The sequence below is a fragment of the Dipteris shenzhenensis genome, chromosome 16 (assembly GCF_047967505.1).
Source record: "Dipteris shenzhenensis isolate YYH24624 ecotype China chromosome 16, Dip_SZ_1.0, whole genome shotgun sequence".
NCBI classification, from domain to species: Eukaryota; Viridiplantae; Streptophyta; class Polypodiopsida; order Gleicheniales; family Dipteridaceae; genus Dipteris; species Dipteris shenzhenensis.
In genome coordinates this window covers 35,161,398-35,185,247 of record NC_141611.1, presented here as the reverse complement: position 1 = coordinate 35,185,247, position 23,850 = coordinate 35,161,398, and the positions used below count along the sequence as shown (strand labels likewise).

The window sequence follows — 23,850 nt, the reverse complement described above, 5'->3', positions numbered from 1 at the left end:
GGAGCATGTTTGAATTTGGAGAGCCTCTGCCAGCAACATGTAGATACAGCAGCTTGAGCCCTCCTCTAGCATACATAGCTTTGCATCACCTAGAACCAGATCGAGAGCGCACTCCCCATGGACTCTCTCTCTCTCTCTCTCTTTGCCACTTGCATTATCAATTCTCACATCCTAAAAATTCACTAGCTTTCACTCCATGTTGGGCCTACCTTTTTAAAACAAACCTGAATATTATGGTTGTTGAATCTCTAGAGAGGTAAAAATTTTGGTAACATACTCTACTTTTGAAAACTCATTGATTCTAAAGATTTTGTTTGTGGATCCTAAGAGGTAAAACTTTTGTATCCTAAAAGTTTGCTAATTTTCCCAGGATTAGGGGTCTAAGTGATTGAAAACATTCGTGATATATTAGTCGTGGCCTAGGTTTTATATTGGCGTGAGGGCTTGAGCCAAGGGGATTCATTGATTAGTATCTGGATTGTGGACCTTAGCCATAGACATGGCAAGCTAACAAGCTAGTCCAATGACTCCCTCCCTTATAGAGATATGATGGGGATGTCTATTTGGCTAGGGTCAGGCCACAAAACTTACTTGTGACCTCCATGTGCTCACCACCCTAGATGGTGATTCATGTAGTTCGGTTCCTAATTTTGATGATTGTTATAGCTGGGTCGAAAGGGGGAGTCATTTCAACATTAGCTTGTAAGATCAACAATTGCTTTGATATAGTCTTTATGTGCCTCTTATATGCTCGATACCTCACCACATGACAGCTCGGTAAGGATGATCTTGGTTGCTAACTCAAAGCAGAAGTCATCTCAGTGTTATCAAAGAGAAACCTCAAATTGAAATGGAAGAGCTTCTTGGTTGGGTGTCTTTTGTTTGCCATTAGTCATCTTCTTGTTTTTGAAAATAAGAAAGCTTTCAAGTTTAGCGACATTTTCTTTTTCTGGAAAGCTTGATTATAGCTTAAAACTTTTAAAAAGGCAAATGGCTAAAAATACATATGTAGACCATTATGAAAAAGGTAGGAGAGCTTAAGGATCTCACTCATCGATTTGATCTTAAATTGATGTGTCTCTCATGCTAAGACTTGCTACAATCATTATGACTTCAAACTATGCTTTATGTGAAATAAATTGTCACCAGCCACACATTTATGAGCATAATGTTAACTAGCTCTAGGCTTGGCTATAGCCTTTGCGAACTTTCTCAAGCATGTTGTTGAGATTCTAGAAGTTTGCCAATAAATTAGCTTATCGTTGTATGGCTACCAATTTTTTAATCTTGAATAAAATGATATAGTTATTGGCTTGAATAGCCTGAAAAATCATGAAGGGTAGGATATCTCTATGGGAGTTTTAAATCTCTTCTCTCGTCCCTTTAACATTCCTAAGAAGAGCTTCATAGGTAGTTTTGGGATTGTTTGGTGCTAGTGTGACCAACGCTCCTTGTGGGTGCTATGAAGAAGGGATTGCTTCGATTATCGACACTCATCCGTAGGTAATGAAAGTGGAATGAGAGGTTTAGGTTGAACCAAACCCCTAGGTGGGTTTCATGCTATTGAAAAGTCTTTCTTGCAAGATCATGAAGTTCCCATACGTGGGAGGGCAAATTAAGTAAACAAAGGCTCCAAAACGGCCCTTAATTAAACCAAGGTTAAGTTATAGCTGACGCCCTTAAATTGGGCAATGCATGCGAACTGGATGTTCTTTTATTTATTGAGGGTGATCGTGCGGAGCTTTTCCCAGGGGAGCTGCAGATCTTGCATACAGTTCCACAACTCTGCGCTTCTCACGAGGTTAGATTTATTTCGGTTGATCTGAGTTTGTGTGTGTCTCTGTGAGAGAGAGAGAGAGAGAGAGAGAGAGAGGGGGAGAGAGAGAGAAAGAGAGGTCTGTTTTGATTCCCTTGTTTATCAATTTGTCATTTATCTGCAGCCTGGAAAACAGCATTTTTTGAAGCATTTCCCGCAAGCTTTCAGTCTTCACGCAGACTCAAGAATCCTGCCGGACAGCCACACGAACCGTTCATTTTTTGTTGTGAATCCTCTTTTCCCTCCTCTCCATCATGAAACAAGACGGGAGCTCTGAAGATAGGGGCTACTACTACCATCAGCAGCAGCAGCAGGGGCCGCAGGACACTGAAAGTCTTTATCAGCAGGCCGCACCGACTGCTCCCCATTACTATGGCACGTTTCAGGGCAGCCCAGGCTACCCCCAGCCTGCGCCTCCTGGCTTCCCACAGCCAGTACACCCTAGTCAGGGTCTACAGTATGGTTATCAGCCTGTACCAGGTATCTTTCTCTTCCGTTGCTGTTTGCCACGCGCTGTTCCTGTACCGCATCTGCAACGCTTGATCTGGGAGTAAAAGTCCTAAATTCCTTGGATTGTATTCTCCATGCAGGGTATCCTGTTGTTGAAGGAAGACCTGTTGAGCGAGAACTTCAGCGGCTTCCTTGTTGTGGAATTGGCATTGGTTGGTTTCTGTAAGTAAAAGTAAAACTCACATGGAGAGAGAGAGAGAGAGAGAGAGAGAGAGAGAGAGATTGTTTAATGCCTTGAGTGTTCTTAGTGTTCTGTCCGAGTTCTCACAAAAAAAGGATTTAATTTGTTGGGCTGGTTTTGCAAACAGGCTGACTATTGACGTCATGCTATTTTTTCCCTCATATTGGCATTCACCAAATTGGACAGGCTTTATAGGGGGGACCATCATGGGCTGGTAGTTTTAGAGCGAAACTTTCGGTACTGGAAATGAAATAGCCAATATGTAACAAAAGAAAGACGTGAAAAGAAAGACGTGACTTTTATTGCTGCTTTGTACGTCTAAAGAATGCTTTTGATAAAGCAGTAAATACACATTGACATGCACGTGGGATTGCTGACTTGAATGTGTGCATTAGAGGGAGCAAGTTAACAAGGCACGGCTGGTTTGTATGCACTATTTGTTGTGTTTTCAGAGGATGAGTTTGGGCATGTTCCTTAGATATATGCTCCTGAGGACATGCAAATTTCATCTTATGAAGGGTCCATCACCTTGTTGATGTTGCAATAAATTCTTTCCATCTTAAGAGGCTACATTCCCCTATCACTATTTGTTGTGTTTTCATTTGATGAGTTTGGGCATGTTCCTTAGATATATGCTCCCGAGGACATGCAAATTTCATCTTATGAAGGGTCCATCACCCTGTTGATGTTGCAATAGACTGCAATTATATACCCTATATGCAGGCAAGTGCCACTCATCACACTCTTGTCCACTTGTGAGAAAAGATGGAACGGAGAGTTTGTAAACAGCATGATCCTAGAGACTAAAATCCTTTGCTATGAGTGACTGGGTTTATGGTTTTCATCCTTATAAGTGATTGTCATAAGATGAAAACTGCACTATTTGTTGTATTTTTGAAGGATGGGTTTGGGCAGAAACTCAGTATGACGACTTTTGTATAAATGGATACCCAAGTGTGGTTGGTATGTGGATATGTATGTGAGAGCGTTTGTTTATACTATGGTCTACATCCATCAAGTGCCAATGACATCGGTGGGGGTGGCATAGTAGCTAGTCCTTGCTATGTGTGAAGGAGGTTTTAGTTTTCAGCCTTGTGAGTGATTGTTTTGGTTTTTATGCGGCAAAGAGCTCTTTGAAAACCTAGACAGGATCTTTGGGGTGTTGTGTGTTCAGAGGATGGGCTTGGGCACGTTTTTGGATTCATCTAGCTATATATTCCCTGCTGCATTAGTGGACATGCAAATTTTACCTTGTGAAGTCTTTATCCTTGTTGATATTGCGATGAATTCTTTCCATCTCAAGAGCTGCTTTGCCTTATTAACTATCTTTCCTAAGCATCTTTGAAATGCTCATTTGGGAGAGACTAAAATGACATATTATAAGTCTTCACAAGCAGTTGTAGCTATGTGGTCTACTTTTTGATTAGGTGCTAGCCTTTGTCATGGTCAAGTTCATCACTAGAGTGCTAATTGAAACTCAATATGGCGACTTTTGTATAAATGGAATGCTCAAGTGTGCTTGGGTATGTGGATATGTTTGTGTGAGCATTTGTTATACTATGGTCTACACTCATCGTTACGTGCCGATGACATTTGTGGGGATGTCATAGTAGCTAGTCTTTACTATGCGTGATGGAGTTCATGGTTTTTAACGTTGTGACTTTCATAAGATTGAAAATTCGCAATTTGTTGAGTGTTTAGAGGATGAGTTTGGATGTGACTGGATTCATCTAGATATGTGTTGGTTTAAAGAACACTTCAGATGTTACGCTCTAGCCGAGGTAGCATGACCTCGGAAGAATCAGTCGACATTTCCCTTAAAGGATCTATCTCTGTAATATATGTGTTTGCGCTTCATGTAAATGATCGGGAGGGATTTAATGTCAAGGTCCTAGGTGAGGGCTGATAGCACCAGACTAGATAGATCTAAGACCAAGGGCCTAGTGCTAAGATTGTGCCTAGGGGCAAGGAATTAAATGCATCCCAAGAGAGGGGTGAAATGTTGCATTGGGAAGGCCCTATATAGATGACATGTGGCATCTAGATCTATCTAGGGATATGGGGTTTGCTAAGGCTAGAGAGAGAAGAGATGAAAATACTTCATGTGATTTCAACGTAGATCTCTGTCTGGCTTGTGAGCCTTAGCAAGAATTGGCTGGGAGGTGAATCATGGTGCTGCTCCCGTGATCTGCAGTAGGGGCTAGACTAGTATAGAGAGCTTGACAATTGGTATCAGAGCAGGTTACGAAAGAGGAAAGGTATGGAGCGTTGGTGGCGAATCACCCGACGGTGACGACGAATAGCGGGGATTCGTGATAGTGCGCTACTCGTCCAACGGTAGCCTTCGTGTGATGGATAGAGGAGCGTAGGGCCTTGAACAGGCTAGGCAAGTGAAAAGGCCGCACAATTATAGACGAGCGTCGAGGGAGATCCAACGCTGCTGACGATGTGCGTGATGATTGGCGCTCACGTGGAGCTGTGCTGACAACGAACGATTGGCGTGGAGAAGAGAGGGGATTCGTGGTCTACGATCAAACGGAAGACGTGAAGAGCAGACGGCGAATTCGAACGTGACGTGATACGTGGACTGTTCGTTCGACGTCGGTCTACGCAATAAAAACAGTTGTCGACTGCTTCCCTGGCGCATATGCAATTAGAGATTACGGATGACTATGAGGTCTTTCGACGTGGGCAGTCCGGGATCAATCGCAGAAGAACGGAAAGTCCAAGGAGCTGGAACGAGCAGCAGCAGCTCGTGAGCGGCGAGCAGGAGCAAATTGATCATGTGGACCCGTAGTCAAGATTTGGCGCAGCGAGCACGAAGGCATAGGACCCACAGGCTTCGGGATATCTGGCTACCTCGACCCGTGCCAGTTTTCGATTCATTCCTTCAGACGGATTTCGATCAGAGTTCATAGACCAGGGGGCTCTCTGTCACTTCTGTCAATTCTGTGTTTTCTTCTCTTGATTTAGTTTGTTGATGCTCCGCTTGCATAAGAGTTTACAGTCAACGATGCTATAGGGACAGATTATGCCTGTGCAGATGCCTGTATACTTCAGTGTGAGTTAATTTGCAGGAATTTCCCTAGTATAGGGAAAAGCGCCATATGTGATATATGCTTGTATTAAATGCTTGATCAGTGTGAATGTGGGATTGCAGGAATTCCCTAGTATAGGGAATTGTGTCAGAGTGTCAGTACACTGAATTGTGTCAGCTTGTGAGTACAGTGTTCTAGAGGTGTTAAAAAAAAAAAAAAAAAAACCCAAAACCAAAACACCTATTGAGCTGAATGGAAGCAGAAGAAGGGGCTTCCAGAAGGGACCCTGGTGAGTCAGGAGTCCGGCCGACCCAGCAGGGATCGTGCCCAGTAGCTCACACTTTATCTGGCAGGATTGCATTGCTGGAGGATGCCTTGCAACAGTTGTTAGCGCAGCAATTACAATCCAACGCAGGGCAATCTGAACTTAGGAGAGCGTTACAGAGTATGTCTGCCAGACCTTCTCGAGAGGAGAAGGGAAAGGCTCCAATGGAACTGGAGTCTAGTGTCCATACGGTTGAGCCTAGGAAGGCTAAAGTGCCAAATATTGCCAATTACAGACCGGAAAAGTATTCTGGTCGGATGAACGACCGTAGCTCCGATGTCATTGAGACCTGGTTACACAAATGGGACGAGGCGTTCGCCATTTGTGAGATCAGAAATGACATCAAAAAGATCCGCGAGGCCACCCACATGTTTAGTGAGACAGCGGATCGGTGGTGGATTAAACAACAAAAAGATGGCATAGCATCCACTACCTGGGAGGGGTTTAAAAGAGAGTTCAGGAAACACTTCTTACCTCCTGACGAAGCATCCCGAGCTTGGGATCAATATAGGAACCTTCGTCAGAGAAGTTTATCAGTGGCAGAATACACTGATAAGTTTCGAGAGAGTGTAATGAAGGTTGATGAACCCCTGCCTCAATCAATCCAAGTAAAAGATTTCATATTTGGATTGAATGATCGAATAAAAATGGAAGTTCGGGCTAAGTACGCGAACACGCTAGATGATGCAATAGCTATAGCCCTGAACTACGAGGATGCCAAGGGCAGCAAGCCAAGTGGGTTTGCACAGGTCGGAACCCAGTATGGGTATCCGAAGAAATCTGGGTTTAAGAAGAAGTGGGCTAGTAGAGGGAGTGGTTCGCAGCCGAGTGGTCAAGCCAAGCAGGCGAGACCGGCTGAAACTCCTAAACCAAGTACCACCATTGGAGTGAAGAGGAAAGTAACCCCAATGGCAGCCCGGGCTTGGTCTAAATCTCCCTTGAACCCAGAACAGCGGGAGAAAGCGAGGAGAGAAGGCTTGTGCTTTGGTTGCCTTCAACCTCATCAGTGGAGAGATTGTCCACGTAATAAAGATCGTCGGATGGCTGAGATGGTGATCTCAGAGTGCGACGTGGAGATGCAGGGAAGTCCCAGAGCGGAAGAGATGCAGATTCAGCTAGCGGGATCTTCTCAGAGGTTAGTACCTTGTTTGTTATGTGTGTCTGTTGCTAAGTTAGTGACGAGTGCACGTGATAACATCCTATCTAAGCCCGCAGCAACGGGGTATACAGCCTTCAATGATACGGAGTTAATCAAAATGAAAGGGCAAGTGGCCAGTCATGATGTCATTGTGTTGTTTGACTCGGCGTCAACTCACAATGTGATTAACTCCAAGCTCGTGAAGAGGCTGAAATTAAAGACAAGTCCATCTGACTATGCGTACACAGTCAGGATGGCAGATGGAAGTTCAACTGAAGTATGAGACCAAAGGGTTACCCAGTTGGAGCTTCGGATTCAGGACTATGCTGAGAAGCTTGATTTTGAAATGACCAAGCTTGCTCACGCAAATATAGCCCTGGGAATGGCGTGGCATTCTAGGAAGAATCCAGCCATTGATTGGAAAAAGCACGTATATCAATTCAAGATGAATGATGTGCTTTATGTCTTGCGAGGTAAAGAAGATATACCTCAAGGACCTTTGGTTTCCGTGATGGAAATCAGAAAGGCTCAAGTAGAGTTTTTGCATCTTTGCACAGCATCGGTAGAGTCGGTGGATGATTCTTCGACTAGCACTGATGTTACGCAAAGTGGTGAGATGGCCAAGCTGGCTAATCTTATAACAGAGGAGTTCTCTGAATGTTTTAGAGATGAACTCCAGAGCGGAAAGTTCAGCATAAGATTGAGCTGATCCCGGGGGCAGAACCTGTAAATAGACCTCCCTATAGAATGAGTTTTGCTGAAGAAGCGGAGGTGCGTAGACAACTGGAAGAATACCTCAAGTTGGGGCAGATTCAACCAAGTTTCTCACCTTTTGCTTCGCCAGTGATATTAAAGAGGAAAAAGGATGATACGTTTCGCCTCTGTATAGATTACAGAGCATTGAATAATATCACTGTTAAGCACAGGTATCCGATGGCTCGGATTGATGATTTGCTAGATGCACTACATGGAGTCGTGATTTTCAGCAAGATAGATCTTAAGTGCGGCTACCATTAGATCCGGATTAGAGCCGAGGATGTGCATAAAACCGCTTTTAGAAGCAGGTTTGGTCATTATGAGTTTTTGGTAATGCCCTTCGGACTTACCAATGCTCCAGCGACCTTCGTCATGCTTATGAACGATTTACTACGTCCGTATATCGGAAAGTTCGTAGTACATTTTATTGACGATATCTTGATATTCAGTAAAAGTGTTACTGAGCATCGTGAACACTTAAGGATAGTGTTCGGTACTTTGAGGAAAGCCAGTCTTTATGTGAATAAAAAGAAAACTATACTGTGTATGGTTAGGCTTGAATACTTAGGGTTCGTAATTACTCCACAGGGGGTAGAAATGGATCCGAAGAAAGTGGCTGCGATACTAACTTGGCCAATCCCTCAAAGTCTGACCGCGTTGCGATCATTCTTGGGGTTTGTCCAATTTTATAGAAGGCATATCAAAGGATATTCTGGAATAGTAACGCCATTGACTGATCTGACCTCAGATAAAGTACCTTTTATTTGGAGGCAGAATCAACAAGAAAGTTTTAACACCATAAAACAAGCTGTGGTCTCAGGACCGGTGTTAAAAATAGTTGATCCCCAGAAACCGTTGTTCCTAGAAACCGATGCAAGTGGCATTGCGGTAGGAGCAGTCCTCCTTCAAGAGGGAAGGCCAGTAGCCTTTGAAAGCAAGAAGCTTTCTCCCTCTCAAAGGAATTGGCCAACTCATGAATTGGAGTTGTATGCAGTTATCCATGCTTTGAAAACATGGAGGCATATTGTATGGTTCAGAGTTTTATGTGGATGTGGATCATGATACTCTGAAACATTTTTGTAAACAGCCTGACTTGAGGGGCCGCGAAGCTAGGTGGGTAGAGCTCATGCAGGAGTTTAATCTAACGATTCGGTACCGAAGAGGAAAAGACAATAAGGTAGCTGATGCGTTGTCTCGCATTATGCACAACCTGAGTTTCACGGTATTAGAGAGTGCTCTAATGACCGAGATAAGAGAAACTCAAAAAGTGGACGAGTTTGTCCAGAGCTTATGGCCTAAGGCTCATGTGTTAAAACCCGGGGAAAATGAAAAGGATGACCTGGCATCCAGAAAAGGCCAAACTTACGCAAGATATACCATAAGGGATGGTATGCTAGTTAGAAATGGCAAGGTTGTAGTACCTGGTCAGAATGATCTCAGGCAGAGAGTCATTCGACAATGCCATGATAGCCCGTGTGCGGGACATCCAGGAGTCGAGAAGACATATGATCTCGTGAGGCGAGATTTCTTTTGGCCAAAGATGAAAAAGCATATTCATGAGTATGTGACACGGTGTTTCTCGTGTCAGGTAAGTAAGGCCGAGCGGGTGAAGCCACCCGGACTTTTACAGCCCTTGAAAATACCACTAAGTAAGTGGGAGAGCATTTCCATGGATTTTATTGTAGGGCTACCTGCAACACAAGGGGGATATAATTCTATCCTTGTGGTGGTTGATCGTCTAACCAAGATGGCTTACTTCATTCCGACTAGAGAGTCTGTTAGTGCCCCGCAAGTGGCGGATTTGTTCATCACACATATATTTCGTCTGCATGGATTGCCTAGATCCATAGTGTCAGACAGAGATGTTAGATTTACCGGTCATTTTTGGACAGCGGTATTTGAGACACTAAGGACTGAGTTGGGAATGAGTAGTGGGGATCATCCTGAGACGGATGGTCAGACGGAGAGAGTCAACCAGACTTTAGAGGATATGCTGAGAGCATATGTGTCATTGAGGCAACATACATGGGACAAGTGGTTGCCATTGTTGGAGTTTGCCTACAATGATAGGAAACATTCATCTACTGGGTTCAGTCCGTTTGAGCTGAACTATGGTTATAGGCCAGCCAATCCAACTATAGTTGGAGTACCTCAGAAAGTGCCTAGTGCCGCGAACTTTGTAGTTCAGATGCGGGAGATGCTAGCACTTGCGAGAGCTAATATTCGCCAGGCTATGGATAGAGCCAAGGTGTATGCGGATGAAAATCGGTCTATAAGAGTATTTGAAGAAGGAGAAAAAGTTTTTCTCAGAATTCCTTCACACTCGAAGTCGTTGACTTCAGGAGAGTGTGCTAAGTTATCACCTCGATACTGTGGGCCGTGGTTAATTCTAAAGAGAATAGGCAGTGTAGCCTATAAATTAGAATTGCCACAGGGGTGTAAGGTGCACCCGGTTTTTCATGTTTCGCGCTTAAAGAAATTTTTACATACAGGTGACTCACTAATCGAAGGTGTGGTTTTGTTTCAGGAGATAGAGGATATTGCAAGGCGCAAACCAACAAGAATCGTGGACCGAGGAACAATGCAAGTACGGAATCGAAAGATACCCACGGTGTTGGTTGCATGGCATGGTCAGCCTCTATCCGAAGCTACCTGGGAATCCGTATATCAGTTGCGGAGAGTGTTCCCAGACTTTATCATCGAGGACGCTGATGTCTGAAGAGGGAAGGAATGTTACGCTCTAGCCGAGGTAGCATGACCTCGGAAGAATCAGTCGACATTTCCCTTAAAGGATCTATCTCTGTAATATATGTGTTTGCGCTTCATGTAAATGATCGGGAGGGATTTAATGTCAAGGTCCTAGGTGAGGGCTGATAGCACCAGACTTGATAGATCTAAGACCAAGGGCCTAGTGCTAAGATTGTGCCTAGGGGCAAGGAATTAAATGCATCCCAAGAGAGGGGTGAAATGTTGCATTAGGAAGGCCCTATATAGATGACATGTGGCATCTAGATCTATCTAGGGATATGGGGTTTGCTAAGGCTAGAGAGAGAAGAGATGAAAATAATTCATGTGATTTCAACGTAGATCTCTGTCTGGCTTGTGAGCCTTAGCAAGAATTGGCTGGGAGGTGAATCATGGTGCTGCTCCCGTGATCTGCAGTAGGGGCTAGACTAGTATAGAGAGCTTGACATCAGATCTGGAGAAAGTGCACACAGATGTACAGCCAAAATACATATATAATCGATGTCCAATCCATGCACAAAACCTGCCGACAAACTGTACCAACTCTTGCAGCAAACATCCACTTAAAACAGGCTCTTTAGCTGTAGACTCCTAGATCACCACGTGCCTCTTACAGGCTTCAGTAGCTACTCCAAGAGAGCCTTACTGCACACTATACTATGCTGTTCTGTGTGTACCTAGATGCTCTCCAACTAGGATCAAACCTTGGCTGACTACCAAGAGCTCCATGGGGCCAGTAGTAGCAGCAGGGCCATGAGCAGCAGCATTACCTACCGTCTAATAGCAGCAGAAAAAGTACTATCAGCCTCTGTAACAGGATCAATTCCAGCACAGCCTATCTATCCAGCAGATGTTGCAGCCTTTGCAGCAGTCCCAACAGTTATCCTTGTTAGAAAAGATAAGAGTGGTGAAGGTTGCATACTACAGCCAACGCTCTCCACACAGAAGATAGATGAAACAAGATAGTGGGCAGGAATCACACAGTGTTAATTAGTTTCAAATCCAACTTCTTCCTGTGGTGTGTACTACTTTAGAGAGAGAGAGTTGCAGACAGTAAATGAACTGTGCTAGAGAGAGATGTAGGAACAGCAACACACACATATAATGTATGTATGGATGTATGCTTGGGCACTGGTGACCACATAAGTGTTGCTTTGCTTGCTAAGTATGTCTTCCTTTTGTTTTTCAGAATTTTTTGTCACCTCTTTTTTCTTCTCTTTCGTTTTCTCTTTTATTTTCCGTGTAGATTTTTGGATTTTAGAACAACAAAAAATCTAAATTTGAACGATTGGATATATTCTAGTCTTACAAAGGTTTATGTGTTGGTTTGTTTGCCATAAAAGGCCCTTCGATTGCCTAGATAGGATCTTTGGGATATTCAGGTACCAGCTCAAGTGGGGTTACATGAATATGGATGGGGCAACAACAGATTTTATCATTCTATAGAGTATATTATAAATATGGCCTCAAAGGCACCTTGTCAAGATTTCATTACAAATTGAAATATATTCTGGTTAAGGGACAACCGGGCTAGCCTCCCATAGTAGCTACACGCTACCCAACCATACCCCAAAAGGCTCCACCGAGTAGCATACCATCCTTGCTACTCATTGTTGGAGGGCCCTTGTGGAGTCTTGATTGTAGTCAAATCTCTTCGACATGCTTTCCTTTCAATCATATACCATTTGGAGACATGGATCCAATTGTGCAAGAGGAGTGCAATTGCGTTGCTTATACTAATGCATGCATGTGATCTGATTTGTTAGCTAGAGAAGAGGTCACATTTCCATCACCATGTGCATTTATACACCTGTCCATAACCAAGAAAATGAAGCAATTGCTTTTCGAACTTATGGAGGCTTTCAAATCAGATGGCAACTTATGCTTGGGTGTGATGAGAACACAAGCTTTGCTTACTGAGTTTTTTTATTTTTATTTCTCTAATTTACTCTTAATTTTGCTAATAGCTGCTTACAAACTCGTTTTTTCCTTTGTTCTTTCACTTCTTTCATGAAATTTTTAGTTTGTGTGGATTTGTATGTGTGAGAGCATATTTTTATACTATGGTCTACACCCACTGTTGGGCATTGATGACGTCAGTGGGGATGTCATAGTAGCTAGTCCTTGCTTTGCGTGATGGAGTTTATGGTTTTCAATCTTATGAGTGACTATCGTGAGATTGAAACTGCAGTATGTTGTGTTTTTAGAGGATGAGTTTGGGAATGTTCTTGGATTCATCTAGGTCTAACAATCTCACTGCACTATGTTGTGTTTTTAGAGGATGAGTTTGGGAATGTTCCTGGATTCATCCAGGTCTAAGTCTAGTCTTATGTAGGTGTATATATCCAAATATAACTCAGTTGCACAGCTCTGTTTTATGCATGACAACAGAAAGTGTTCGACGACTCAAGGTTTAGCTTGATTAACCTCATATGGATAGAGAATAGGGCAGCATGCTGATGCAAACATTGCGACTATCTTAACTCAGGTCTAGTATACAAAGAAAGGCAAAAGGGAGCGCTCTAAATATCAGGCTGAAATGATTGAAATATGGAATGTGAGCCTCCACTCACACGAGTCTAGGGATAACCCTCTACATTTTAGGTATCAAGGGAAATTAATAGCCAAGTTGATCCATACGGGCATGACTCTAGGCTACTAGGTGCATTGTGGAGAGATTCACCATGAACTACTTGGAAAGCTTCTTAACCTCCTACAACTAGCTTATAGGAGTTGCCCAACGACATTTATCCATGGTCCTTTAATTATGGTAGTTAATGGGCTAGATCGTTCATTTTGACAGCTTTCATAATACATACTTAGATAAGTGGTTATTGGTATGTAATATGTTTGTTAGCCACTATCTTTGTACAAATGGAGTTTTGAACACAACGCATATTTCATTTTCTTCTATAAGAATGTAGTAGATAGCTTTAGAAATGGTTGTGACAATATGTTTCATGGCAGGTTTATTATTGGGTGGTTTCTAGCTTCAATCCCATGGTATGTTGGAGCAATTATTCTTTTATGCACAAGACATGATCCCAGGGAGCGGGCCGGCCTTGTATGTTGCACTATAGCTGTGAGTACCCTTTTCTTTAAGTATGTATGCAGAGAGGCATCTTAGAATGGGCTTGTTAGCATTCAAAATAGCATAAGGACAAGCTTTTGCAGTGAATTAAATCAGTTAATGGATTGTGAGCCGTTCTTATACTCCCTTGAGGGACTTTTTGGGAGCTTAGAGGTGACTCAACATGGCTAGGGAGGCCCTTTTATCTAGTCTCTCTTGGTGACTTTTTGGGAGCTTAGAGGTGACTCAACATGGCTAGGGAGGCCCTTTTATCTGGTCTCTTGGTGCCCATGTGGCACGCAAAGGTGGACTCAATAGTTGTATAGAGCTAGGCACTCTGCTCGTGGTGTCTGCAAGCGTTCTGAGCCGCTCGTTCAAATTCAATCCTGGGACATCACAAGCATCTGCTAACGTGCAGTGTAAGGAATGCGGCTGAAGGTGTGAAATACCAACTTCTTCTTCGCAAATTCAACAGGTGACAGAATCACTCTTCTAAAGGGTTTTCTGAATCTGCCCAGTCATACCATGATGTTTTCTGTCCCTGCTTTGAGGGAGACGCTGTCACTGGCTGAACCTCATCTTCATCTAATTTGTTGCTTTTGCTTTGATCCCATCTGACATCCACTTGAGTCAAAGCACTCTCATCTTGTGTTTTAATTGCCGTATCTTTTCCAGCCTGTGCATGGTTACCACTTGTCTCAAAGGTTTCAGAGATAACAGCATCCAACTTGTTCAGATCTGTCATGTGATTGGAGTCATCTTGTTGCTGGTTCTTTGTTTTATTCTTTTGTAGAGCAAACCTAGGCTTTCTTGTGTGCTTTGAGCTTTTGAGGCTCGACAATCCCAGGTCACTGATCTACTGCCCGGAAGCTTCTCCCTGAAGTTCTACTTGCAGCTTTTCCCTTTTTTCTAACAGTAGATGTGAACGAGCACTCGATGGATCAAACACCCTTCAAACATTGCTGTATTTTGTGAAAACCTTCCTCATCAGGACTAGTCTTCTTCTGGAACTGAAGCAACCTCATGCAGAGCATGAGTATCAAAAGCATGCGAGTATGAAGCTGCTTTAACAAGCCCATCGGCAATTTCTGGCATCGATCATCTAGCTCATGAACAATATTTTCACATTCACGGCGAGAGCTGACAGGTGAGATTAATGTACACCTACTTGCTAGAAGTAGGAGATCCTCAACATTTTCCTGCCATTGTGGTAATGGATCAGCATTGCGATCAAGAATCTCAACCAGGTCTGCTGCAAACAAATTAAGCACTGCATCCACTTCTTCTTTAGCAGTGGTGAACCTTGCCCGTAGAGATGCCAACAGCTCCTCCAAGTAATTGTCACTATATGGGCGAGGGACATCATATGGGCGTCCACCTCTAGGACCCAATTCATGTGAAAAACTTTTGATATCCTTGGGCTACTTTTTTGACTTAGCAATCTCAGAAACTCGAGGTACAGAATGAAACCTAACTGACTCCGTTTCTTTAATCACATCAAGAAGCTTTACTCGCACTTGTTTCAAGATATGAAAGAAGGCGGGACAGAACTCTCTTCTCCAAGATGTTATCTACTGATAGTATGCTCCCCATTAGCCACTTGTACATGCAGGCCATGTTCAATCTCTGTAGGATGCTTGGACAGACTTGGAATTTATGAAGTTGTGGGTACTCCCACTGTCCACCAAGATATGGACAGGTCTGCCATTAATTGATGCTTGGACAGACTTGGAATTTATGAAGTTGTGGGCTCCCACTGTCCACCAAGATATGGACAGGTCTGCCATTAATTGCCCCTTTTAATCTGAGTGTTTGGGCACCTCTAGCTCCTGTGAGTGCCTCAGGAGAGATGTTGTACAGATCAGATTGGGTGTTTCAGGACATGTTATCATCATCAACACATGAATCCCCTTCTGAATCTCTGTCAATATCCATATAGTCATCAATTACTTCAATCCTCCACAGATGGGGTATCCTTGCTTAGATTGACAGACACCATCTACCATGGTCACATGGAATTGTTGGAACACTGAAAGGAAAGAGTAGAGTGGACACAAAATCAGAATACTTGCTTATGGAATGAAGAAAAGTGAGGTCCTTAAGTAGGCACCTCATACAAGCTCACTGACATCACTGATGACTTCAGAGCTCCACAATCATCTCCTCAATCTGCTCCTAGATTCTCTCAATCATCCTATGTGGCTCTCCACCACCTAACTGTGCTTGTGGGCACCTAACTGTGCCTCTAGCACTCACACATAGAAACATAAGGTGTGCCTGAGGCATACACCTTGAGATATCCCAACAAACCCCCCCTCAAGGAAATGCCTCAGGATATGTCAAGGATACATCTAATCTCATAGTTTCTCATGCCATCTCATGGTGGTCAAGGATTAATCTATGGCTAGGTTCTCATGCTAGCAAGGGTTCCCTTGGGTGTAAGGTAAACAAAAGGGATACAAAAAGACCTTCCAATGGTTATCTCCCCTGCATGTACATGCACACAATGTCTGCAGGAGGTACCATGGAACAAAACATACACATGGCCTACATTATAAGGTGACCAGAGGTGTTTACAAAACACACAAAACACAATAAGTTTATTTTCATTCATTTTGGAGGACTATCCTGGCTGAGTACCTTGACATAAAAAGAGAGATCTAGAGCATACATAGAGACGATTTAAAATGCATAATCTTCATGGGATGCCTCATCTTGTGGAGGCAAAATATCCATGTCAAGGCAAGGTCTTACCACATGGGCAGTGTCTAGTGCCTTATAAGATGGTATTATGATAGAACAAGTGGATCTGAAAGTCATATCCTTCAAGAGAACAATTATCTTGTCATCTCCATAGTTGTGTAGAGAAGCATATCTTAGGTGTCTGACCTTCATCTTTTTCTTGTACTTGGAGTTAAATAAAAGTGCCATGAGAGGGTAGATCTCTGTAGTTGCTTCCTTTTTGGCAACCATTGTTTTGGCAATCTTCAACAAGGAAGTCAGGTTGGCATTTTCATCCTTTGTAGCATAACAAGACATTGCTTTATGTTTTGGCTTTTCACATATTTTGTATAAGCAAGCCATGAGAGGCTCTAACCCAAGTATTGGGTAGTGTCTTCTCTCTTATAGGTGAAAAGAACTGAAATACTTCCAAAGTATAGGCACTTGATGTAGCAAATAGTAGTGACTAGTTTTCAAACAATGATGCTACCTTTTGCATGCTTCATAGAAGTGAATGAAATAAACACTTTCCAATCACAACCAGGTTTAGCAAGTCAAAACAAAACTGAAGCAACACTTGTAGTGAAGTTATTGAAAACTTCAAAAGACCAGAAATGCTAGAGTAGCATTTTATGTAGCATCATTTTCAAAAGTATGTCAAAACTGTCAAAACTAGAGAGCTGAACTTGGAGGGCTCATATCATACTCTTCAAAGCAAAAGAAAGGGGGCTTTCTGAGGCAAAAGAAAGCTGGTATACCACAGTAGATCCTCTGGGAAGAAGAGGCGAAAATATGCGTCAGGTCGCCTTCACCTTCTTGAACAAAGTCGACTGGTTTTTCTCTGTTTTCTCCTTCAATATGCAGCCATTGCTGCTCAGATTTCAGCACAAGGTAGCTCTAGGTATGGAGAAGCTTGCCCTGAAAGGAATTAGACAAAGACAGAGCAGGCACAGAGAACTTGCAGGAAGAAGAATCGACGATTTTCGTGCAATGGCGACCAGCAGCGCGTTTTATTCTTTAATTCCTTCCAGCCCGAAACTCGCCCCAACAAGAGGGATCTCCAGCAGAAAGGGCGTGGGAAATGGGTGAGAATCAGAGGAGAACAAGCTCAAGCAAATTTTTGGAAGAAGAGGGAGAGATGGTGAAGAAGAAGAAGAGGAAGAAGATGATGATGTGGCAAAAATGGGCTCAAGGGGGATCAAATGGCTCTGATACCATGTTGGAACACTGAAAGGAAAGAGTAGAGTGGACACAAAATCAGAATACTTGCTTATGGAATGAAGAAAAGTGAGGTCCTTAAGTAGGCACCTCATACAAGCTCACTGACATCACTGATGACTTCAGAGCTCCACAATCATCTCCTCAATCTGCTCCTAGATTCTCTCAATCATCCTATGTGGCTCTCCACTACCTAACTGTGCTTGTGGGCACCTAACTGTGCCTCTAGCACTCACACATAGAAACATAAGGTGTGCCTGAGGCATACACCTTGAGATATCCCAACAGGAATGAACCCACCAGGGTCATATGGGAAAGAAGGTTCCCTCTTAGATCCATGAGTAGATTGAGTAGCCTCCACCTCGGCCTGGTCATTGTTTTCACACTGATGGAACTCTGTTGCCAGATCATGCTGAATGGGATCATCCTCAATCTCAATGATCATGCTAACTTTTGCTCCTGAGTTGGCTTTGCGCACTCCGATGCTCAGGGGTCCATTTTTCTCCACATAGATAACACAGATTCTTGTTTTTCCTGTCATCAATGAATGCTTGAGATAGTTGCTTCACCATCTTTTTCTTCTCACCTAGATGATCCTTTGCACTAGTTTGGAATGGGTGCCTTTGCATCTGCATCCTTATATGCTTTAGTATGCCCCATGTTGCTGCCATAAACTGTAGGACACCTAGGGATAGAAGGGGCTGTAGATGATGAAGGGGGCTTGTTTGCATCAGTAGGACATCTTTGACTGAGGATTTGGTTCCAAAATGGCCAATGCCCAAGGTCTTCTCTCTTAGATTGTACTTTGGTTCATATAACTCAGCCAACTGCTTGGCTTCCTTAAGAGAACTGGGCCTTTGAGCTGCCACATCTGAGGCAATACTAGGATGTAGTCATCAATGCCATGGATGAATAGAGCAAGTTTCCAAAACTGTTTGACATAATTTTTCAGTGATCCTTGCTGAGTCAAATCATACCATCTGCAAATATACTGATCCCTGGCTAGAGGAGAAATACAAGTTTGAAACATCTCTCTTTTAAATCCCTCCCAAGAATCAATCACCACAATTCCCCTTCATACAGTTCTTGTCTATTCTACAAATGTATTCAGCCCTTTGGGCCAGACATTGTTTATTATTCCTTTCCCGCTATATTTTCTCCCTCTGATTCTCTCACACACTCTACAGCATTACTTAGGTTTGAGTGCATCATTATTCAGTACGGTTAGTATTACGTAGGAGATTCCAGCTACATTTGTATCAGAGCTTCAGTTTTTCTTTCCTGAGGGTCAGTTTAGGGACAGCCCCACTGTTTTATGGTCCAGACAAGATGCGGTAAGGACACCATGAGTACTAGTGAGCTGTCCAAGACAAGACCCCTATCACCACAGAATCTTGCAGATACCTCAATGTCTTCCATGATGGCCATGATGATGATGCAGATGCAGCAACAACAGTCCGAGACTCTCTTCAACCGCATGACTCAGCCCCAGGAAATGCGGGATGACCGTGAGCAGGCCGCTAGAGAGCACAATAGAGCAGCTCGTAAGGCAAAGAGGAACACGATCGGGAGGTTCGAGCAGTCAGGGAACACCAGGACTGTGAGGTTCACGAAGCCAAGGAACTCCGGGACCGTGAGGCTCAGGAAGCCTAGGAACTCTGGGTCCGTGAGGCTCGGGAAGCCAAGGAACTCTGGGATTGCGAGGCTCAGGAGGCCAAGGAGCTCAGAGAATGTACTGCTCGAGAGGAAAAGGAAGAATGGAAGCGTAAGGCTTGGGAGGAGAAGGAAGAACGGGACTGGTAACTCGTCATTTCTCCACTCCGACCATTGGGGCAGGATGGGAGAGACTTCCACTGCCTGTCAAGCCTTCTTTCCTTGGGAGGCTCAACTTGATACGGCACGATGGTAAGCAAAAACCCTTAGTGTTGACTTCGTGGCTCAATCATTTCGAAAGTTATTTTTCAGTGATGCCTATGAACGACGACGAGCGGTGCATCCTAGCATCCATGCACCTTATAGGCGAGGCGGTCACTTGGTGGCTCAAGCACTATGGTCTAGCCGAGGAGGTACCTCTTTATAGATGAGCGGAATTCATGAAAGACCTCTGATCACGGTCCCTACCACTCCAGTACCTGGATAGGCTTTAGAGTCAGTTCTACGAGCTAGGCTATGAGGACACCAAGATGGTGAATCATTATGCTAACAAGTTCACTCAGGTGTTCGTATGGTTGCAGTTAGAGAAAAGTTTGAAGGGCTGCATCTTGACATCTAGTAGTTCATTCGTAGTTTTCGGCCACGAGATAGAGTGTGCATACAAGCTTGCTCAGAACTTTGAGCTCATGCACAGGGATCAAGGACCCAAGCAAGTCAATAGTAAGAAGCCCCAAGATTCCACGTCAGCACATGGTGGGAAGAAATCCGGCAATGGACAGTAGAAGAAGAGCTGGATGGCGAAGGACAGCAATGGGTATGGTGGGTACTTGGATGTAGCAACACGAGCACTCTATGCCAAAGAGAACTGATGCTTCCATTGTCATGTGCCCGGCCAGAAGGAAGACTGCCCGCATTACAAGAAGCGTCGCGTAGAAGAAGTCTAGTCAAGTGGTTCAACCACAGCTATAACTCCTATAGGGCAACCTTAGTGGTCATTGAGGAGCTTGAAGATCGAGCCTTGCCAGTTTCCCAATATGTTTCAGTTCTATGGGACATATTGGTGGTCAGAAGGTCCTTATCCTGATAGCTTCAGGTGGTTGAGAGGACATCGTTTCCATCAAAGCCACTAAGCAGGCTCAGTTGACTCTTACGCCAACAAAACCTATTGCCTTGAACGGCAGATAGAGAGCTAGCTTCAGCCACTCTATAGATCTCAAGGTTGTAGACTGTTGGCCACTTAGGGTCGCACCTACGCATGGAGCGGACATCATATTGGGAACACAACGGTGGCATCAGTTTGAAGTCCGACCAGATTATCAGAGCCAAGGCTTGGACATGGGTCCAAGTTCATTTCTTGGCTTAGGAGTGTTCCCACCTTGACCTTTGATTTCAGTAGTTCAGAGGCCTCGAGACCTGATCCAGCAGGATACAGTATCACAGCAGGACCAGGCTCTCAAAACAAATCTTCTTTTGTCCCTGTCACCTATATGCTCCGAGGAAAACCAAATGGAGCATCACCTTGGATCACTAACCCACAGTCAGTATCCTTACCAGAAGTTAGCACTAGACTCCAGAATTCAATTCCTGCAAATTAGGCTTCATGAACTTGGGCAACCACCTCCAGATTCATGAACTAGGTATTCAGATCAGGATTCATCCCCCCCAGTAATTCACCATACGCAGCTCCGATCCTTTTCGTCAAGGTGGATTACTGCGTACTGAACAAGCTGACCATCGAGCAGGTTCCCCATGCCAAGGATCGACTAAATCTTGGTGCACCTGAACGGGGCCAAGATGTTTTTAAAAATTTATTCTATCACCAGATCTGGATCCACGAGACGGATATACAGAAGACAGCCTTCTGACGGCCTTCTGAATGGAGAAAGGCCAGGATGAGTTCATGTTGATGCCCTTCGGTCCGCATCCTTCAACCGTATGTTTTCAAACTTTTGATCGATAAGAGAGTCTTTTAGACAACATTCTGAAGCATGTTCAGCAGGTTGTCTGAGGGTGGCGTTAGGCTGTTGTTTTGTGGAGTTCCTTGTATGACCTTGGTATGTAGTCAGGCTGCTTTTTGAGTTCTAGAGGATTGTTTATTCTCATGTCAGCCCTAGGGCTTCGCCATTGTAAACTGGCCAACACGAATGGCAGAGTGACTTTCATCCAGGTCACTTGCTTTGGTGGTTGTGTCTAGTACTCGGGTTAATTTTTTAGAGGAATAGTTCGTTCTTTGTCACATTCATGAAATATCTGCCATTCTCACCTCCGTGCGGGAAATCAAATGAATTCAACTATACTATTGGGAAGTTGAAGGTCACAAGTCTATTCATGTGATTGAACTTATGAATGTGATGTACCAAAAGCTAGTATATATTGAGCTCTACAAGAACACGCACATAGCCCTGAATTGAATGCCTCTAAATATTCATACACTATGCTTCCAAGTCCCTTTTTTTGCATTAAAATTAAAAATTTCATTGCAAATTTTATTCGAATGTCAGTTGGTTTAAAACACTTTAACGTTTCCATCTTCCTGTGTTCTCATAGTATTTGTGCTGACATTGCAGGCTGTTTTATCACTTATTGCTGCGATTATTGGTAGTACAAGTGCGGCATCTTGACGATCAAAGAGAAAATCTGAATTATGGAACCAAGAAGCAAAATATGTCTTGTAGATGTGTACATAAAACATGCATGATGGGAATGTGTTACTTAACATGTCTGATCTTGGGTAGCGTTTTTCTTAATGTATGCCCTCCCTCGGTGCACATGCGCTGCCCATTTGTTTTCTTGTGTTTGCATTGGTAAATCTTTTTGTTTTACTAGGTAATGCAACTCTCTATCTCTCTCTCACTCACTCGCTCTCTCTCTCTTTAATGAAGGTGGGTTGGTCTTCACAGCTTCAAAGAGAGAGCGAGAGAGAGAGAGAGAGAGAGAGAGAGAGAGAGAGAAGGGGGGGGCAAGTGCGGCATCTTGACGATCAAAGAGAAAATCTGAATTATGGAACCAAGAAGTAAAATATATGTCTTGTAGATGTGTACATAAAACATGCATGATGGGAATGTGTTACTTAACATGTCTGCCCTTTTGTTTTCTTGTGTTTGCATTGGTATTTCTTTTTGTTTTACTAGGTAATGCAACTCTCTCTCTCTCTCTCTCTCTCTCTCTCTCTCGCTCACTCGCTCGCTTGCTCTCTTTAATGAAGTTGGGTTGGTCCTTATAGCTTCAAAGAGAGAGCGAGAGAGACAGAGAGAAGGCGGGGGGGGGGGGGGGGGGGTTCAATGATAAAGTGGTAAAGAAGGACGTGCATGTAGTCTCCTCCTTTCGAGTTTCCTTATTGAAGTACATGTGCCTTTCTAGTGTAAAACTTGAGGAGCTTTGCTTGTTTAAGACATCATACTCATTGATCTTTGGACAATCACAACATAATTAGTGATCCATTTTGAACTTCGTGAATTCAACATGCCATGGCTTGCCACTTCACACTAGTTCATATAAAGAAGAGCTTCCTTAAATGTCATTTTTGCAAAAAGTTTGTATATAAGCCGTTTATCTATACTCCAGGCTAACTTCAAGCAAAATTTTAATCTTCCAAGAGGAATTATTTAAAATAATTCATACATAAGAACCATGTCTTCATAGGGGATACTTTTATAGTCCACCCCCCCCCCCCCCCCCCCCCCCCCCCCAAAAGCCTTAACAATGCATGGGTTGTCCATGCACAATCACAAATCCATTGTTTTAACGGGGTGGTTATTAGACAAACATGTCGGGGTGGTTATTAGACAAACATGTTAAAATATGGTGGCTATAATAATGTTGTCATGAAGAGTTTGGGGAGTTACTCCACACATTACATCTTTGATTTTCAATCAACATCACATTTCTTCTTACTTCTCAAACATTACTTCCAACTCTTGCATTCAACCAATAATGTATTAAACGAGGATAAACATGTAGGAGCTATGAAGTCCTCAATGTTGGCTCTCCATAATAAGACATGGACCCTAATCTAGATGCTCAAAAAGATTCACACAATTTCATTATTAATATAGTTAGGTGATCCGAGTTCTTTATTGGAAGTTTGTAATCAAACACATCTTCTTTAAAGCAGTGTAATAAATTGCACAATTTATCACAAAGAATCAGCATCCCTCTGTCGTAACATTGAAGACAAACTTTGCCTTCCTCCATTGCTAGGTTCGATGTGTGACTCACTTACACCCTTGCCATCGACTAGAAAATGTTCGTCCTCTTGTGGAATCCATTTCAAAGTGTTTTGTCAAATTTTCTTCAATGCATAGCTCTTTTTGCAATGCAGGGGTCTTGTTTGATCCACTTTGGATGCCAAAGTTTTGAATGATAGGTATTATAGATTTGCTAGGATGTCCCCACTTGTGTCTGTTGCCGCTTCATGCTACTGTTGTGGAATCCTTAAAAAGGGACGTATGTTGCCTTAGTATGTCTAGTGAAATTTATGACACATTGATCATGCATCATAGCAAAGCAATCAACAATAAGGCTCTTTCCTATAGGCGGGACCTTTTAGGTCTCCACACAAAGTGGGGGGACCTTTTGGGTCTCGACACAAAGTTATGTGGAGTTTCAAGAAACATCATGCAAGGAAAAATATCACGTTCTCGAAATGTGATTGATTCAGATCAAATCCTAGGAAAAAG

The 23,850-nt window shown here is 43.3% G+C and overlaps 1 protein-coding gene across 2 annotated transcripts; it reads left to right on the top strand.

The window, feature by feature from the left end:
• Window positions 1-1,536: 1,536 nt before the first annotated feature.
• On the top strand, window positions 1,537-22,036 carry LOC147892885 (large ribosomal subunit protein eL20z-like). Of its 2 annotated transcripts, XM_087387497.1 has the most exons (5): window positions 1,570-1,801; window positions 1,941-2,296; window positions 2,407-2,488; window positions 13,477-13,591; window positions 21,739-21,932. In XM_087387497.1, exons 2-5 carry the CDS (start codon window positions 2,071-2,073, stop codon window positions 21,790-21,792), a joined length of 477 nt encoding a protein of 158 aa, XP_087243623.1. In that variant the 5' UTR covers window positions 1,570-1,801; window positions 1,941-2,070; the 3' UTR covers window positions 21,793-21,932. The 2 variants fall into 2 exon arrangements, with proteins under 2 accessions (XP_087243622.1, XP_087243623.1); XM_087387496.1 differs by lacking the exon at window positions 13,477-13,591 and having other exon boundaries at window positions 1,537-1,801; window positions 21,739-22,036.
• The last annotated feature ends 1,814 nt before the right edge of the window (window positions 22,037-23,850 follow it).

What these genes read in the sequence shown, in the direction of transcription:
- LOC147892885 (XM_087387496.1), top strand. Translation starts at nt 2,071, where the DNA reads ATGAAACAAGACGGGAGCTCTGAAGATAGGGGCTACTACTACCATCAG. An exon ending in TGGTTATCAGCCTGTACCAG is followed by an intron (nt 2,297 to 2,406) that starts GTATCTTTCTCT and finishes TTCTCCATGCAG; the next exon opens with GGTATCCTGTTGTTGAAGGA. An exon ending in ATTGGCATTGGTTGGTTTCT is followed by an intron (nt 2,489 to 21,738) that starts GTAAGTAAAAGT and finishes CTGACATTGCAG; the next exon opens with GCTGTTTTATCACTTATTGC.